This window comes from Plectropomus leopardus, chromosome 16 (assembly GCF_026936395.1).
Source record: "Plectropomus leopardus strain MGB_pleo_1.0 chromosome 16, ASM2693639v1, whole genome shotgun sequence".
NCBI lineage: Eukaryota > Metazoa > Chordata > Actinopteri > Perciformes > Serranidae > Plectropomus > Plectropomus leopardus.
The window spans coordinates 10244655-10264983 of NC_142191.1; the positions used below are offsets into that span (position 1 = coordinate 10244655).

Below are 20329 nucleotides of genomic sequence, written 5' to 3' on the forward strand. Positions count from 1 at the left end.
TTGGCATCCATCTTACAGACTTTTTAAAATGTTTAATGGTGCAGCTGATTTTAGTAAAATCAAGCATTTGAATCTACACTGTAAAATCTTGAAAAAAAGTTGATCCTACCTCAAATAATCTTTAAAACCGATTGCCATAAAAACAGATCAGTACATACATTAATCTTTATTTATGTTTACTTCCTATCTAATTGTTAAGTTCATGCAATGTTTGGCTTTATTTACTTTAGTTGTTGCAACCTAAAAATGACAATTGAGGTCACTTTGTTTTAAGTGTCAGCAACTAAACCAACTTAGTCTGGCTTGACTTGATCATCAAAAAGAGGATATTGCCAATGAGGAATATAAGAGATCTGTGAGTTCTCTTTTATAAAGATGTCTAATTAAGAATATACAAATATGACTGAGTAGTTTGCATACAGCAGAATATAGATAAATAGCTCCATAAACTTGGTTTACTGAAGTTCCTACAACTTGGAAAGATTGATTTAAATCATCTTATCATTTTTAAGTTGCGGCAACTTCACGGTGTTAAGTAAATATGAGTAAATTTTATGTAACTTAATTCGAATTAGAACTAAACATAAATTAAGACTGATTGTTATGTTTAATTACTTTTGGCTTCCTTGAATCTTTTTAATTAGCATTTACTTTTTTCAGATTTTTGTAGTTACTTTTGGAGAACTTTACGACCCAGACTTAGGAATGGCTTTCTGAATAGCTGGTGCAACCCGGTCCTGGTCGGATTCGGCTGAAAGCAACATGTCACTGTGTTGCTTTGAAGTCTGTTGCAGTTACTGTCGGTGAAGGAGCCTGAGCTGCTGGACAACCGACACCAAAGGCTGACATTCACTGTTGATGCTTCGAGTGTTTTTCTCAGTTTGCATCAAAGTCTTTGTTAATCCACACGTAAAAAACTGACAGAGGAATGAATTAGGCTCTGGGCATTAATGTTTATATTAACTGTATGTTTCACCTTCTTAGACTTCTTAGTATTTTGTTTGTGTGCCCGTGGTTAATATAGTGTTAGCTTCTACTGACAGCTCACTGTATATGTGAGTAAGTGTGTGTGTGTGTGTGTGTGTGTGTGTGTGTGTGTGTGTGTGTGTGTGTGTGTGTGGGTGTGTGTGTGTGTGTGATTGGAAAAGAGAAACCAGGCCACATCCCCTGGGGAGACAGACTGAAGCTCATATCCAATGCTCTTTATGAAAGAGAGCTGTCCCCCCTGTCAGATCTCCCCATCTCTCTTCTCCCGCTGCCTTCATCTCTCTCACTCTCTCCTCTTTATATTCATCTTTTTCCTTTCTCTCATATCTACTCACCCCTCCAGCACACTCCACTGTATTTCATTCATCTGGCACTCTGAATCTTTTCTCAGAATCTATCAGGATTTCACTTTGAACCGGTTCCCCCTCTCCCTCTCTCTCCGTACATGTCCACGGCATTCATGATGAAATTGAATTTCTTGCCTTACAGCTAAAGCAGACAGCCTGACTTGAGATTTATCTCTCACAATGAATAAAATCACACCAGAGAGTCTTGGAATGGGTCTTGTAATTTTGAATGATTAGAAGATAAGTTAATGAGTCAATAACCTGTGTGCTTTTATAAAAGATGACATTAAATATGAATCAGTTATGTGCTTTTTTTCCCTATCTATTAATCCTCTAAGCTGTTGCCCTTAGGTAACATACCCATTTCTGACTGTTAAGTCTCACACAATACATACTAACTCATGTTGCAATACTCAAAAAAAAAAGCCAGGGCCCTAAGGACACCACTAATGCTGTTTAAATTGTAACATGACTCTCTGGAGGCCATATGAGTCCCTCTTTTGGGGCTTACTCACATGGTTTAGATCCATTAACTCTCTCCATACACATGGTCTGAAAATTTCTATTTTTGTATTTGCAATCTTGAAAATCTTGCATTCATGATAATAGATGTGTAAAGTTTGATTTTAAATTGTATAATGTGCTTTATTTGATAATTAAGTAATAGAAAATTGTTAAATTGCTAATGTTTTTTGAAACACCACCTTGAAGCAACACTTAATCCCACCATGTCAGTTTTTGGTATTGCGTATGAGGTTTATATACTGTTCAAAAGCATAACATTCGTCATAATTTTCTTTTTAAGACTACAAATAAAACTAAATAAGTTGAATAATGTTGTTAATCTTGTTTAATGTTTCAATAATGTTCAGGCTGTCACACTGTATAGTCTGCTAAAACTGTGCACTTTGTGGGTCCTCTCTGCAGAGCAAACTAAAGGCTTTTATTTGACACACATTTTGCAGAACAAATGCAGTATTATTGTATGACTCTTCAAATTAGAAGAGGGTAAAAATAGTACTATTACTTGGTATCTGTGAAGATAAATCAGACTTAAAAAGTTTGAAAGACAACAATCTGCTATAAACCAGCAGCAAAACAGTAAATAGTGGCAACATATAGTTTGTGTCAGGACAGACACACACCAGGACGATGAAAACACTAATTTACATGTTAAACAAATAACACAGAACATTGACCGTTAACTCTTATGATAGTTTGGTGTACTTTGCTGAAATATGCTTACATACACTCTTTAACACGTATGGGCTGTTTCACGAAATATTGTCTGAGGGCAACGTTTGGACAAAAAAAACAGATGAATTTTTTTTCCCATGAGTATTGTATAAAAATGTATTAACATTTTAAACTTTCATTTCTAACCATTATGGTGCACTGTTGCTTTAAGGGAATATACCCAAAAGTGGAAACCCCCCCCAAACTGTTTTTTTTGGGGGGGGATTACCTGAAATTATGATTACATAGTCCATTTAATGAAAAAAAATTTTTTTTAACCCACTGACATAATAAAGGAAAGTTCCAGGCAGTATCCATTATCAGTCTGTGACATGATCTTACACCTTTTGTGGCCAAAGCGCCTGCCATATTGCAAAATGCAATTTCCGCAACAACTTTTAACACAGGGAATGTCCCTTTTCTTCCTATCAACATTTCTCATCTTTTCTCCCTTTGCTCTTGACCCCCTCATAGTGTTACCGTGACGATGGGGGGCCGGCGTTTGCTGATTGGTGTGGCGCCAGTTAGGAAGCAGCTGACTGCTGTGCAGGAAGTGGACAATAAAGGACACACTGAACCTCAGGCAAGTAAAGAGGAGAATGAGTGTGTGTGTGTGTGTGTGTGTGTGTGTGTGTGTGTATATATATATATATATATATATATATATATATATATATATGTCATAGTGTGTAAATATGTGGACCATTGTTTTCAGTGGTGCCATGTGGCATGAAGTGAAGGACAGTTAAATTCACTTTGTCACCCTTAATACCCGTAACACTTAATTGCATGTTTTTTAACTGCTTAATAACTATAACATTCAATTATGTAGCTGAAATAGAGAATAGGGGGTAGCATTAAATAAATTCTTACTTCTTCCTACTCATTTTCGAGCATGTTTAAATGATGATGGATGCAAATTACTTATTTAGATTTGATTTATTTATTCATTTATATATATATATATATATATATATATATTCTTTTTCTTCTTTTTTTATTTTGATTATTTATTTTTCACTGCTGTTTTCACATGTTCGAATAAAGATATCAATCAATCAATCAATTAAATGTATAAAAACAAGCGTCAACCTCCAGGACTAAATAAAGCCAATGCACGTGTGCCAAAGAATGCAGTTCCTTGAATGGCCACATAAGGCACAAATAAACATGTTTATTGCCAGGTACAAAAAATGGTTTTGGTCCATAAAGGTAACTTAAACATTCATGACAACCGCACGGGGAGAGAATTTTCATATTAATTAAATCATTAATTTTTATATAATTTTCATATATAGAGTTTAATCGGGAGAGTTAAAACAAAGTATTACCATAATCCCAATTTGCATCAACAAACATGGTTGTTAAGGCAAAATTCCACATAAAATTATATTTGAGGCTAATAAATTAGTTTGAATCTGATATTGGGTCGCTGGTTATTGGACTGATGTTGATCTGAGACTGAGATCATAGTTGTTTCTTAAGCACACGACATTACCTTACAGGGTAAAGAGTAAATATAAGATGTGATTTCATATCCGAAGCACAGATCAGGGCAAAGGGAAATGATTGGCATGCCATGAGCCTCCTGAGAGACAAAAGGCAGAAACAAAGCATGTCTGTAAATAGTGCTGCTGTATGTCTGCGCGCTCTCTGTGGCTCCCACAGACTTCCTTATCTGAGAGGCATCGCTTGGATCGCTCCTCTGAAGTCAACGCTTCCCATTGTTCCTGGAAAGACTGGAATTTCACAGCTGGCTCACTGGGACTGACAGAGAGAGGTGCACAGGGCAAAATAAAGGTTTGATAATGACCATACATGGAAGGAGAACAGACAATGACAAAAGTATTGAGCACATTGTTTTTTGCGACGTTGAGTTACCTTTGAGCCAGCTGTGTCACAAAACTTAAGGCTTACAATAATACCATTTTATTAATTAATCTGTACTGTAAGTAAAGCAATGAATGTGTGTAAAAATCATAGAATTATGGAAATTAAATTATGAAAAGGCCGTGATTTCCAAAACTTGAAATATTATTTAATAGTAAAATCCTTTTATGGAGGTCCATTTTCTGCAGACTGATCAAAAAAACAAAACAAACAAACAAACAAACAAACAAACACTCTATAAGTCATTATAATAAGAAACTTCTTGCAATAATGACTTAGTATTTTAAAAAATAGTAATAATCTTCCCCCCAAAAATGACTCAAAACAGAAATAACACAGTAAATGTTTAGAAAAATTATTTTTGTTGATATAATGTTATTTTTTTGATATACTAAGTCATTATTTTGAGATAATTAGGTCTATAATTTGTGATACTTAGTCAAAATGTCTAGATAATTCAGTCATGAGATAAGTAAATTATGATTTTGAGATAAGTAAATCATTATTTTGAGATACAAAGTCATTATTTTAAGAAAAGCGAGTCTTTATTTTGACATACAAAGTCATTATTATGGGACAAGTAAGTCATTATTTTGAGATGCGAATTTATTTTGAGATACTTTGCCATTACTTTTGAGATAGTTTTTCATTATACTGACAGGCACTATCTTTATTTTCACCACACTGGCAGAAATGGGCTCCCAGAACTTTAAAATATACATTTAGAATTTTAGAAAATACACCTAAAAAGCTCACGATGACACGACTGAACTGATGACCTCAGAAATATTACATAAACTTGGTCATAACATAACTTGGACCAGCAGCAGACACGCATAGAAGATTTATGATTCAGAGACACCACAGGCTGAATATCTACTCTCCTGTCAATCCGCTGACTTCCCCTTGAAATTCAGGATTTAGCAGACTAAAATAAAAGTTTTCAACACTGTAAAAACCACATCCCATATGAATAAAGACATGTTTCATGCCTTATGCGAAACTTTCTAGCCTCATAACTTTTTCAGCGGATTGGAGCAGTTAAAATATTTTAAAAAATTAGGGTTTGATACAAAAGTTGGACTTAATCTTGGTTTTACTCTGTTTTTGTGCAGGAGCAAATTAACAAGCAGGATGTCATTTTTGTCACTTGTGCCCTGGCTCCAGACTAACTTATCTGTGGTGTAGTGGATGGAGTGTTGCAATTCTTTTGATTCCTACCTTGCTGTATTTGACCTGCCAAAAAGCTGATGTTTGTTATGCACAGGAAGCACAGTATCAGGGCTTGCCCTCCTTTTTAAAAATCAAATGAAATGTTCATCACTTTAGAGGCTAGAGCTGCATTTGAAAAGGTTTTGTTTTATGAGCAGTATTATAGCCTTTGTTCACTAAAACTAAGCAAAAACATGCAAATCGTCAAAACTGGAGATTCAGTGTGCATACAATAAGGATGTATGTTTCTTTGTTCCTGCCTTTGTGTGTTCTGGGCCAAATAATATATCAAGTCAAAGATGAAAGGATATGATAAAATGCCCTTTGCGCTGTGTCCTTAGAGACACCTGATTGAGACGTGTGAGCAGGTAATATGTCCCTCACTCCCCCGGCTTTCTCCTGTCAGTCATCCATTGAAGACTGCTTTTTTGAAAAGGTCACAAGACGTCTGCTAAACAGATAGAAGGAAACAGAGAGAGAGAGAGAGAGAGAGATGAATATTTCAAAGTTTTTCTTGACTGCTTAAACATATTTATGGACTCAGGGTTTTTTTTAATTATTGCTCACCTTCTTTGCACAGCAAGAGTCTTCTCTGGTGAAAGGATTATATTTCTTATTGCTTTAATGCAATTTTCTTTGAGTTTAACACATTTTTTACAACAGTTAACACACTTCTCAAAGAGAGAGAGAGACAGAAATTCATATTGTCAGCACCTGTGTGACTTGTGTGTGCACAATTTATCAGTTATTTCCTCACCTGTTGACATACCTGGACTGTTCTAACAAACATAACTTTTCTAGGATGTCTAGATCTGTGATGACTCTCACCTGACTCCACCCAAATGCACAGGCTTATCTGATTGGATGTCTGTGAGCCAATCACAGTGTTTATTTAAAGTGGACTGCAGTAAAACCACACCCCCGATTTTGAACAACCATGGCCAACCATGAGCCAAGCAGGAAGTGTAAGGCACATTTTGATCTATTAATCATGTTGTTAAAGCACATAGTTTGTGTTTAAACTAAGTTTAAAATGAACATGATGTTATATTGCCTATTATGACACGATGGGCCCCTGGGCACAGGTATGGAAAAGGACCCACTGTCTCTTCTACATAGGAGCAAAACACACAGACTTTGTTGTTTTGGATCTTTCTAATCCCATTATACATGCTTTTGTGGTTTTGTGCCTCTTTCTGGTCATTTTGTATCTTGTTTTGGTTGGTTTATGCCCCTTTGCAGTTCCTTTGCATTTCTTTGTGGTCATTTTGAACCACAGCACCGGACCTTGCACATTCTGCCCCCCATCCCCATAATGTTGATGATAATAATAATACCTTTGCATTTTCATTTTCTTTCACTCTAATGCTCGGTGGTTGCCTACTTTGCTTACAGAAAGATCTGCCTTTGTGAGGTTATCAGTGGTAAAGTGCTTCAAAAAAGTTGAAGTGATAACTGTGGTTTCAGTGTTGTGTAATGTATGAGAAAACACACATTTTAAATTGAGCACAAAAGGCGTGTGACATTTTTCAAGAAGGTGGTGTCTTTTTGCAAAAAACGTGAGCTGTTTCTGGCTTGTCTTCTGTTAAGGGCTGTGTGAAAGCTGATTTGAAAATGCACCAAAGCAATTCAGAAAAGCTGAAGGGAAGACGTTTGCACATAAGTGTTCTACGAAATGCTAAAATATTTCACCCAATTTCGTCATAATAACTGTTTGCCTGATCACATGCATTACTGTAACATGTGATCAGCTCTACATTCATGGGACATTTGACATTTGTCGTTTGTCCAACACCAGGTCCAAGGAGAACATGTTCCTACCCAACCTGCCCTGCTCACACTGTAGACCAGGTGATTCACTGTCTCAGCTATGTAGCACCAGCCAATCACCGCTGAGGAAATACGGCAGGGCCAATGTTTCAACTCCCAGATTTGTTCAAGAGATTGAGGTGTCTGTCACAGTGGATAAGGTAAACAGGCGGGGCAGCCAAGTCACAAGGTAGAGTGAAATAACACATCGTGCAGAGGAGGTGCAGTGAGTCTTAGTCACCCTACCATTTGGCTTGTTTTTTTGTGTTTAATCAGGCTGTTATGTAAAATGCTTTAGTTTGTCTGTTGTAAAATGCCCTCATTCAACTAGACATACTGTATACTGTGATATTCAGTGTAACATGCATATGTCAGTATGTACAAAAGCACTTGACAACATGTGCTGTCACACATACTGTACATACCTCACATACTATGCGTCTTTAGGTCATGTCAACAGCTTTCACATGATCAGTTTTTTCAAATGTTCCATAACAGTGTATATGCATGCCTTTCAGTTATTACATTAAAATATTCAACACAAATACACTGTTGCACAGTGTTATGGGGCTTATGTTCCCCATGAGAATGAACAACTCTCCTGGTTGGATTTTTCTTGTGACCACCATGCATTTTTGACATTGTGATATGTTTTTTGTGGTGAGGAAATCACAACATGTATAGATTACACCTTGGTGCAAAATTCTTCATATTCTTGTTGCCATCCATAAGATTCATGTTATACAAAATACTGAATATGCGCTGTGTGTAAACCCCAGTGTAGATGTTGGCATTTTTTGTATCTGCAAGCAGTGGATATGTATCATTTTCACATTGTTATGGAGCAGGTATGTTAATGACCTAAACTTAATGTTTCTTTATGTTTTAGCAACACTGGTTAATGTATAGTTATGTTTAGGCAAAAAAACACTTGGTTATGGTGAGGAAGAGATCATGTTTGGACTTAAACAACTACTTTTAGTGGCACAATCACAGCTGGGAAAGCTGCAGATGTCTTGCTAATAAACACCTGCTTTTGGTGGTTCAGTCATGGTGGGAAAGCCACCAATGTCTTGCTGATATCTTGCTAAAAAACTCTTGCTTTTGATTGTTGAAGCATGGCAAAAAAAGCACCACTGATGCCTCACTAAGAAACACAGAAGCACACAGATGTCTTGCTGAAAATACCCACTTTGGTTGCTTAATCATGGCTGAAAAGACCAATGATATTTTGCTGAGAAACACCCAATTTTGGTAGCACAGTCATGGCTGGATACGCTACTGATGTCTTGCTGAAGCACACAATTTTGGTAGCACAATATTGGTATGAAATGAAGCCGATGTCTCCCGAAAACACACCCACCTTTGTCAACACTATCACAGCTTGAATTGCCGCAGATGTCTTGCTAAAAAAAACCCCAAAAAACTTGCTTTTTGTAGCACAATCATGTCTGTAAACACTGGTGATGTCTTGCTAAAAAACAGCCAGTTTGTTGTTTGTCTGTCATGGTCTGTCATGCCATCCAACACCTCGTGACAGAGTCAGGTCATATACATTTAATCTCAGTTACGTCACTTTAGACACGTCTATGTGTTCTCCCCGACCTGTCACATGAAAGATGAATTCTCACAGCTCCTGTTCTTCCTGTCCCTCCAGCCTCCAGCAATTGACTGAAAATAACTGAAAGTAAGATAGATGATAGGTTGTTCAAGATCGCAGCCAAATACTTGACATTACTTATCGCTGCTTTGAAAACCTTGTGACAAAAATCAGGTGATGCTTACGCCTTAAATTCTTGGGTAGTCCTCAGACAGGTATGCGCTACAGTGTGTCAATGTCTGGAATGACTACAGGGTATACTCTCACGAATACACGCACACACACACACACACACACACACATACACACACTTTTTTGGCTTTAATTCCTGAGTATAACCTTGTTTTGTGTGTAGTAGTGTAATTAATTTGTGCTTGTTTGAGTGTGTAAATAGGCTACAGTATATGTGTTTGTGCATACATTTTGAGCGATACAAAGCTTTGTAACACTCTTAATACATGTAGCCATATCAACAAAAAGAACTCACATAATGACATTCGCTCTAAACACTGCATAACTTGAAGTATAACACCCTATCTCTCTGCTAACAGATACTGTGCACACATCACACCACCACTCAGTCATCAGATGGTGAAACATCAGGTGTGTGGGTGTCAGGTGATTTCACCACAGCATCTCTGCAATACATCAGAGACATCTCCCCACACCTCACCACCACGTGTTTTCTAAAAAATCCCACTTGTCCCAGTTGTATTCGTCTGTAGTGAGGCACCCTGATGTAAGAGGGCAAAGCAGTCAAACAGGAGACGTCACGAGTGCACTCTAGATTGTAAACAGTATGACTGAAATGCACACACATAGTTATTTTGTTGTAATATTGTATTACAATGTATAATTAATATTAATTATACCTTAATTATTATGCTTTATTCAGCAAATGTCACGTTATACAATGTCAACTCTACTAACTGGTCATCTGCACAAATATATCAAAATATATACCTTTAAAAATCATGTATTAAGTTTGGAGCCATATGGAGATATAAACAAATTAAAAAAAACTTTGAGCATTTGAAAGGTCCTCCCTAACCAATACAGTCCTCATTTACGTAAGATGAAATCATACAGTCAGCATTCAGCCAGACAGAAAACCTCCACTGATTGCTGTGGCGTGAAAAAATGTCTGACTTTGACATTTACACTCGCCTCACTTTCACAGTGACAGACTGTTTGAATGTTTGTGTCTCAGTAACACTTGCTAGATGTCTTGAACCCAGTGACATTTTACAGAGTACTTTCACAGTCCGATACCCGAGTCTGGTCAACTGAAGTTCAAGAAACACGTCTCCCAATGCAATTACCTGCTCTGTATGTAAACAAGCAGAGATTATTGTACAGTGTTATCATGTTAAGATCACATGTTAGGAGCAGTTGTCCTGAGCAGGTAACGTTTTTACGTAATGTATTATGTAAAACACTCTGGATTGCTCATTGTGTTTGAAATGTACTGCAAAAACAATTGCCTCGTGTTCTGAATAGGCTCGTACAGGGGGTGGACAAAATGACAGGAATTCTTGACATCTATCCAAAACAATAACACACACAATTTTTTACAGACTCTGTCAGTGAAGTGTTGACTCAGCTCTATTGTCATTTTCGAGGCCATAGTTAGTGTTGTTGTTGTTGTTAGAGATTAGAGTGAAGAACGTCTATGTTCTTTGGTATGTCCACCAACAATCAGACCACCTAACAAACTGGAAACGGTGTGTCAGTTGATGCATTGTTGGGATTTCTTGTAATCTTGGAATGGCACCATTGAAATGATAAAACGAAGGCGAGAGAAAGTCATTATCACAAGTATTGTAAGTCTTGACAGTTTTGAGTTTTAACACTTAATAATACACTTATCACTAAACAACAGTCGTTAGTAAAGTTTTTGAAGTCTTTACGAACATAAACGTACAATTACTATCTAAAACAATGACTCAAGTAAAAGTGAAAATGTGTAAAAGTGTCTCAGAGTGGACCAATTAAATGTCATTTTTTGGAAAATATTACTAATGATAGCTCACTACGTTTTCAACTACAGTAGCCATAAGAACCTTATGTCGATGTGCTTGTGGTGGTAAGAAAAGGAGTTCTTAGGGGCAGAGATCTCAGTGTTTTTCAGGAGGCACAGCAGTCACTTAATCACACTATGAACTGTAGTCTTTTTTTGATTTTGGTACAAAAAGTGTGGCCAATTGTGTCTTAAAGATATTTAAGTTGCACATTGAGAAGTTGTCTTGACTGTTTCGCACCATCTGATTGGCTCTCCTGATCATCCTTCACACTATGTGAAACTAGTATTGGCTGCTTGGTTAGAGCAACCTTATCCAGAGATGTTTAATTTTTTTTAAATGTGTCCTTGCGTGTCCCCAGCTGTGGCTGATTAGCTGTTGCTAAATGATACTTGGAAAACACTGGAGGGGTTATGATGCAAATGGGTCCAGCAAATTTTGAACTTTTACCTGGGAGGTTAGTGTTTGCTTCCCATATGAATGTAAAGCCAAACCATGATGTTGTTTGTATTTATTTATCTATTATTATTTTAACCTAAGCATGTGTTTTTCTTGCACAAGAAAATAATCATATATACACATATATTTACTTTTAAAGACTGTATGCATCTAATGTGCAGAAACTGTACATTTCCTGTGAAAGGTGTATTTTGAAAAGGCAAATTGCATCTAACAGGTGTAAATTGACACAGCATCCCAAAGTGTCAACAACAGATGCATCCAGGATACCTAGCACACCATATGTAGATGTCAAAAGTCCACTGAACATGCAGCGATATGTGATGAGTTGGGGTGAGACAGTGTGTGCCTTAAGTCAGAATAAAGTCCAAGTCATGTGACTCGACTGCACACATCTACAACCTACCAAAACTAAAACCTTTATGTCGAAGTGTCACGGCGAATGAATCATTATGTAAAATAAATCCTGAGTGAGGTGGTCTCACTCGCTGCGTGTTGCAGTCGCTGCTCCTGTTTTAGCTGACTGAGCACAGTGATGAGAGTCGGCCAGTGAGCCATCGTAATTGGTTGTCTCCTCTCCAGTTCTTTCCCTCTGTCTCCTTAGCTCAGCACTGCAGTGTTGTCAGTCCCACTGGGACTTGTTTCACGGCTGCACTCCCTCCCACGCACACCAATGCTTGTGTGCACACACACCCCAACACGGTCCTGTACACACAAACAAAAACACACAATCGCACGCAGAGGCACCGCATTCATGAGGCACGTGTGGGTATGTGTGCGCCCTTCTAGATTCTCCCAACCCATCTCTCCTTTTGCAAACACCATCACCACTGACTCCTACACATCTCTCTCTCTCTCACACACACACACAAACACTCACACACACTAGTACCAACAGTTGGCACGTGGCTATGTATGTGCTGCTCATTAGGCGATGATAGATTCAGTAAGCTTGACTTTAAGCCCTGGAGAGCCTTGAGGTAAAGTACACCTCATAAAAAGTAAGGCAGAAACCAAAACACATACACAGGCACACAAACACAGCCCCAAAATTGTGCTCATCACTCTGTTCATTAGTCAAAAGTGGCTGTCAAAGTGAATTAATGTAGTTTCCTGCACCTGTCAAAAGTCTGCATTTACTTGGAAGTGGCAGTCCTTCACTCACCCTTAGTCATCCTGATGCCATCACACACATTTCTGTCACACACCAACTTCTTATACCTTGCATCATGAGTTTTCCAACACCTTTCCTGAGAATATTCACACTAAACAAATGCTATCTGTTTGCATATATGCTGACTATCTTGCACAATGCACACACACACCTATGCAGATGCAGATATACACACTTTTTCACCTGTTAAATCAGTTCCGAAGGTATTGGGAGCTTTGCGACAACACGTGTGCGAGGCAGCGTTGCTATTTTCAGAGTGTGAGAGATCTTTGGTGTATGAGAGAAGCACTTCTATGGATGCTCTTTGCTGCAGCCTGTGGAAGCAGAGCAGGAATATGCTTAATTTATGAAAGTGCGTTGGAGTCAAGAGCAGCTTTTTCTTAAGACAGTGAGAGAAGACAGTGGATGTGAACGTGTCTCAGAAAAGAACTTCTGCACAAAACAGACATCAGCCCAGTCGCCAGAGGAAAATGTTTGCATTGAGAATTTCTGCAAACCACCAATATGTGTTTCTATGTTTCATATGCATCATATCAATGTTTCTAAAGGGACGCAGTTCTGATTACGTGTATATGAGCTGTGTTTGTTATCAAGTAGTGAAGGAGGAGATAGTTGATGGCTGCTAAGCTGCAGACCACTGCTCAAGACCAACAAACAAAAGCACTGGTTGATTTCTAGCAAGACATTTCTGCATTTCCAGTGGAAACTGATGCAGGTTTTTGTTTTTTTTTAGCAAAACATCGCTGATTTTACAATGGCCATTGTGCCACAAAAATGGGATTTTTGCAAGCCATCACAGTTTTTCCACTGGTCAATACGCCAACAGGAGCAGGTGTGTTTTGACAAGACATCCCTGTGTTTCCAGTGGCCATTGTGCCAATAATGTATTTTTTAATGTGACGTCGCTGTTTTTCCGATTGGGTCAATAATGGGTGTTTTTTAGCAAGATATCGCTGTGTTTCTAGCTGTAATTGTGCTAACAAAAGTGTGTGTGTTTTAGCTAAACCTCATTACATTTCCAGCAGCCATTGTTTCAGCAACAGTGGGTGTCTTTTAGCAATGTTTTGCTGTGCTTCCAACTTTGTTTGTGCCAACAGATGAGTTTCTTTAGGAAGACATCGCTATGATGCCAGCGGCAATAATGCCAACAAAAAATGAGACTTATATGCATTTCCACCATTTCCATAAGTGTTTTTTTTGTTTTGTTTTTTCTAGCAAGACATTTCTCTGTTTCCAGCTGCTATTATGGCACCAAAACTGTGTATTTTAAGCCAAACCATGATCTTTTCCTAACCATAACAGAGTTTTTCTGTGCCTAAACATACCCACATGTTAACCACAGTGTTGCTGAAACATATCCTCTTCAAAATAATATACCAATATTAGATACCCATGGTTTGCAGAAATGTAAAGTCCCAACATTGATTCTGGTTACTGGGTTGCAGAGACACATGCAGTCATACACATTGTGGAGGAAATTCGGGGCATTGTTCCCAGTAATGAGCTCATCTTCCTGGAGTCAGTGGGCAGCAAGTCCCTGTCCAGAAAACACTCACACTGGCAAGACCATGACCCTGCCTCTCTGAGTAGACAAGCATAGCTGAGGAGGACTGGAAATCAATTGTGTTTGATGCCGTAGATACAGGTCAAAGGGCAAAGACAGACAAAAAAGTGTTGGGAAGATATGCAGGCAAATATGCGTCTACTCTTAATTTTCTCATCCGCAATGTTGATTTGCTCTTTTCTTGCAAATGTAACTTGCTTTAAATGTGAATACTGTTAAATAAACTGTAGAGGTGGAAACCTCTTTGCACGATGTATGGCTCATAGAGAATGGATAAACAGAAGCAAGATCAATATCTATTGATGATCTTTTGCTGACCTTTACACTGTGATTCATCATTAGGCAGAAAAATTAAGTAAAACTGTCAGAATATATTCAGATTAACACATTTTTATTTTCCAGCCTTGTATTTTTAAAGATTTAACACATGCAACCAAAATAATATGATAGAAAAATATTTTCTCAATGCTTTCGTTTTGTTTGCACTGTCTGTGCTGTCTCTCAGATGCACTGGTTTCATCAGAGTCGAATCGGGGTGTTTTTTTCTCTCTGAAGGGCTGAAAGGATTAGCAGAGATTTTTTTTCTTTTTTTTACTAGGTCTTGTTCAGTATATGATCAAAACATGCCCAGTGGAGCTCATTAGCAGTCTGAGATAGAAATTGTATACCACCTCTGACCATCACAAGAGCTTAAAACAGCCTCACTTGGCTTTTTATTAAAAGTTCTTGGTCTGAAATGTGCTGTCTAATTATTCTGGGTAAATAATAAGCAGGAAAATGCATGTAAACACCAACCCCCACATATCATGTGGTCATCACAGTTGGAGGCTGTTTTTAAGGAGGGGTGGTTATATTTGATACTTAACTTACATCTGGCTCACTTTTAGAAAATCCATAATTTATTGACTTTGCGATCATTTTGGCGATTCTCTGAAGTATTTAAGAAAGAGTGTTATTAATTATTTATCTGCTGCATTTGAATTCACAAGAGCAAGCTGAGTATCTTTGAGTCTTTTGGGAGATCACAGAATAATTTATGTGCAATAGAGCTATATATTTCAGTGAGAAATTGCTGCAGTTATGTAAGTGTTGCTGCTGTCAGACTATATAATAGCACCCTGGAGCCCTTACAGATCCATGAGGAGATACTTCGGCAAACTGTTTTTGTCTTCCGTAACTCTCATGGCTGGTTTCAGCAAAGTCAAACCACGGTTGTTTATATGCAAAGAGCAAAATCAGCCTTTTTCTTCCTTAATTCTATTGATAAGATGGACTGAGGCAAGTATTATGCACTTAATAGCTCAAACAATCTTTTATATCTTTTGTGCTATGTTTGTGTAGCCCTTGTAATTAACGCCTTGAAACTTCTACATCAGTTTTTCTTTTGCTGCATTAAGATGCCTTTCACAAGCTATTTAACCCTTGAAACCTAAGCAAATTGGTTTGATTTCTTTCAAAAAATGAAATGGAAATGGAAAAAGGATATGAGCAAGTTGGCAAGAAATGTTCTGCAAATTGCAAGATGTTAGTAAAAGGTTACCAAAGAAATTATCTAAAAATTAGTTCGAAAAAGAAGAAAATTAAAACATTTTAGAGAAAAATGTCCAGATAACCGTATATTTATAATTATTTTACAGTAAAAAAATAAATACATTCATATATTTCATTTTATTTAGAATTTTTGGGGGTCATTTTTTTGTTTGTTTTTGTGTTTTTTCTTTTTTTCTTTTTTTTTGTCTTGCTGAGTAGCTCATTACTTTCTACCCATGTTTTTGAAAGAAATCAAACCAATTTGCTCAGGTTTAAAATGTTTAATACCATTAAGGCTCAAGATGAAAGCAACTCTGAGGATAGTGCAGTATATAAAGTTTGAAATAACATTTCACAGGCAAATTAAATTTTAAGATATACTGGTAAAAACGAAAAACCACTCCTGAGAAGTATTGTATAGAAGAAAATGCATCGTTAGCGTTCGTTAAATTGTAAGCTGCCCTCAGTTGTTATGCAGCTGTGTGCAAAGCTGATTTCACCAATCGTTGTTCCATGTCATTACCGATGAGTCACTGATGATTGGGCCTCTGACTGATCCTGATTACAGTGAATACTGCACAGTCACTGTTGTCCCTGCAGGGAGAACCAGGCTACATCTGTCTCAATATGAAGCTGAAGCAAACTGACTTGCTTGTTGTGTGATGAGAGTTTAATTTCCGCATCTGCCACCAAGTGTTATCAAGAAACGCCTTGTAATTTAGGCTTCACTCCAAGAGGAGATTTTTTCCCATTGAATTGTTAGGTTCTTAACCTTTTCTTTTTAATTGGTTCTGTTGTGATCAATACAGAAGCAGCCAGTGTAATTGTACTAGTGTAGTAAATAAAACAGTCCAGCAAACAGATTTATTTTAATATACTTTGTGCAAATCAAATTGTGCATTTAGAGCATTTTCTGCAGAGCTAATTGTCCAAATGTTGTTCAGTAAGTTAAGTGACACTTGAGTGCGCCTTTTCTCACACAATTATAGCCTACCACATCTACTTCTACAGAATTATTCCATACAGAGCAAGTATGATGAAACCTAAAAACAAGGCAAGGGCCAGTATTTCAGACTGATCCGGAGTAGCCAACAGATATCTGGGCCAGGACTACTTCTTCCATTTGACAGTGATTGCAGCCAATCTCAATACTGAATCAGATACATTTTAAAAAGCTAATATAAAATAGCTTTGTGTCAGACAATAGCTGGTGGGTTCCAAGATTACATTTTGACAAATGTGTTCTGCATCCCTGCACACACTGTTCAATACTATTTGGACTGCAAATGGGAGCCAGAACCACCAAATCCAAAACTTTGGTATGAGGGAACCAGGAGTGCCGACATGTTAACTCATTTCCAGGTTTAAGGATTCTTTCCTGCAGCATTCTATACAGCAATATTTAGCTTACCTAAAGCTTGCTAACATAACATAACATTAGCCACCATAAGCTACTAGTCCAGCTTCCAGAATTGTAAATTAAGCTAGTTGCCTGCCCATTTAATATTTAATTAGTATCAATCTTCTCATTTTCTGTTGGGAGCCCTGCTGGGAAAAAAGACCTTAATACCAGTGTATGCTGATAGCTGGTTTTAGTTGGTCAAAGATGGTCCTAGATGGTCGTGACTCAGTTCTTGCTGGTGATGGTTTAGCTGGGTGACCAGCCTATTGAGCTGGTCATACCAAAGGGGTCTTTGATGGTCATTTGCCAGTTCATTGTTTTCATCATATTAAAAAAAATCTCTTTATGCATGTCCCATGGCAGAAGACATAACTGATGTATGCCCTTTGCTTTTCATACTTCCCCCTCATGACACTGTTATTTCTCCATAATCAAAGACATTGACTTGGTTTCTGTTTTACAAGAACTTAAAATAATAAACCATCTAGAGTGGCCATCACAAGCTGGTCCAACCAGCTAAACCATCAAAAACTTGATTGGTCAAACAAGCTGGTCAACCAGTTTTACCATCTTACCTGGTCAAGCTTGTTCTTTTTAGCAGGGAAGGAAATGAATAAACATAAATGTAAAAAAAAAAAAAAGTTGCTATTGATTTTGAACAAGCTCAAAGTGAACAATTTTGCACTAGCAACAACTGACAACTATGATGTGGATTCAAAGACAGGTTTTTACTGTAACCAGCCTCGATAAAAACTGTTCTTATTGACTCATGCCAAACAAGCTGATCATATATGAGCAATTTGTTCTGGTGAGAGAGCGAAAAAGCCACACAAACAAGGCCTTGGATCTAGCTCCAATTATAATTCAAGTCACACTTTGACATTAGCTGCTAGAGATGCCTCTGGCCATTAGAGTTTGTGAGCTACAGCAGGCAAAGGTCAAGTTTAAACTAATATCCTCATCATGGGTGAAGTCAATAAACATCAACTTTTAATTGATATGTGAAGAAGAGGGACAGAAATAATACAAGAAAAAGCGGCCGCATTTTTTCAGTAATAACAAACATCTATATTTAAAGGGTTTTTAAAAATTCAACTGTTCTGTCTTTTGACTTAATATTTCATTTATTATCATTTATTTTTAAGGCAATAAAGCTCACAACTAGAGCCATGATTTTTTTTTTTTTTTACTTTTTGCCAGGTTTACTGCGCACATGAAGTGCACAGACTCATAAAAGGAGCATGATTCAGCTTTATCGTTGGGTGTCACATCAGGAAATTAAACTGTGTTATAGGTACAAAGGCAAGGGCATGCACACAGATATGATGAAGTGTGTGTGTGTCTTTGTGTGTATCAAATCCAGCTAGACCAAAGCTGTGAGTAAAGATAGCACACTATAAAAAGGAAGGAAATCCAGGCACTCCAAAATGTGGGAAATTAGGAGGAATTACATTAAAAAGCCTTTGTTGTCATGGCTAAATCTAAAAAAAAAACAAAAAAAAAAACATGTTTTGACCACTTCCGATCTTTGTCAGAGCTTTAAAAACATATACAAAATAGATATGGTCCCTCTTATATAGGGACCAATAGGAAGCTGTCATGTGACCCAAATGATGAAATAACAGGTAAAACAAATTTTCAAAAGTTTAAACTAAATAAATTGACTTTGAGACTATTTGAGACATATCACAGAAAACGTGTGAAGTTAATGTCATCATTGACCAGGATAAATAGCACAATACTTGTAGGGGAGATATATTTTGGGTGTCCCTGTCGTCTTTAATTCTGCACTGGGATAATTTGAGAACCAGTAAAACAGAAAGAATCCATGAAGGGGGGTGAAGTGTGAGGTGACTTAAGGAGGGAGATGAGGGGAGAGAGAGAGAGGGAGGTGCCACCATCGACTGCAGCAGAAAAATGAGCGAGCGGAGGAGAAGGGGGAGGGCTGAGTGGTGATGAGGGACAGCGAGGGAGAGAGCGAGAGAGGGATGGAAGGAGAGAGAAGGGGAGGCGGCACTTGCTCACTGCGGAGCCTTTCATTGATAAAGTAGCACCGGTGTGAGCCAGAGGACTGCAGCTGGACACATCACACACATCCTGCTCTCATGCGCACACACACACACACACACACACACACACACACACACACACACACACGCTTCCTGGGTGTTTGTTTACAGGCTGACGCCACGAGCGGCATTCACTCACAGTGCACTCTCAGGACACACACAGTCATGTCACAGTGATAATAACAGGCTCCCCCTTTTCTTCTCTGCATCCTCTTTTGGGTATGTGGGCGTAGATGGGTGACACCTGTGCCTGAGGAGTGGGAGTTCTGATCTGGGACCAGTTTTCAGGGAATCTTTGGATAAAAAGAGGCTGTTAAAGCTGCAGCGGAACCAGCCAACGGACCAGTATAAAGGTATGGGAGGATGTGTGCATGCACTTTAGAGGGTAAACACACTCAGTATGTGATGCACATGCATGGAAAAACTTCACACATCTTCACTGAGATGCTTTCTGACTTCTGGCTGTAAAAAGAGCTGCTTCCTCCTCACAGCAACAGGAGCTGATACCTTCCTCTTCCTCTCTCCATCCTGACACCTAGTTGTTACAGTAATCTCATTGCAGCATCCTGCCTCTGTCTGTCTTGCATTATGGTCCATCTGTTTCCTCCACCTACACCTCCTCTCACTCTCGTCCTCACACCCCCTTTTTGCCACCTCTTAACACACGAGCATCCCTCTCATATGCCGTCCGCGCTCATCTAGGCAAAAGCTCTCTCCTCATGCCTTAGTTAACTCTCCACTCTCTCTGTTTCTCTCCCTGTCAGTCTGTCCGTCACCCTGGGATCTACGGAGGCAAGCGGAGTGCCGGTGTCGGCCATGAAGCTGGTGAACGGGGGAGGAGGAGGAGGTGGAGGCGGAGGTGGTGGAGGTGGAGAGAAGACTGCCTTTTCCTTTAAGAAGTGCTCTGCTTTCCAGTTTGTCAAGAGAAAGGTGAGTTAAGGTGACACACACATTTTGGGATGCATGTGGAAGTGTGTGGCTACACATGCACCTACACATGCAGTGAGAGGTGTGTTGGCTCAGAGAGGA

The 20329-nt window shown here is 38.3% G+C and overlaps 1 protein-coding gene and 1 long non-coding RNA gene across 2 annotated transcripts in view; both read left to right on the top strand.

The window, feature by feature from the left end:
* LOC148186829 (uncharacterized) overlaps positions 1-3153 on the top strand; it is a 28204-nt gene extending 25051 nt beyond the window's left edge. Inside the window, exon 5 of the long non-coding RNA XR_015779150.1 lies at positions 3045-3153. This is a non-coding gene — a long non-coding RNA (uncharacterized LOC148186829). The remainder of the gene's footprint in view (positions 1-3044) is intronic.
* A 16948-nt stretch (positions 3154-20101) lies between these two features.
* The window catches only part of sgk1 (serum/glucocorticoid regulated kinase 1), a 47363-nt gene continuing 47135 nt past the window's right edge, over positions 20102-20329 (top strand). Inside the window, exon 1 of the mRNA XM_042502982.2 lies at positions 20102-20230. Coding sequence (XP_042358916.1) covers positions 20117-20230 — 114 coding nt within the window. The 5' untranslated portion in view covers positions 20102-20116. The remainder of the gene's footprint in view (positions 20231-20329) is intronic.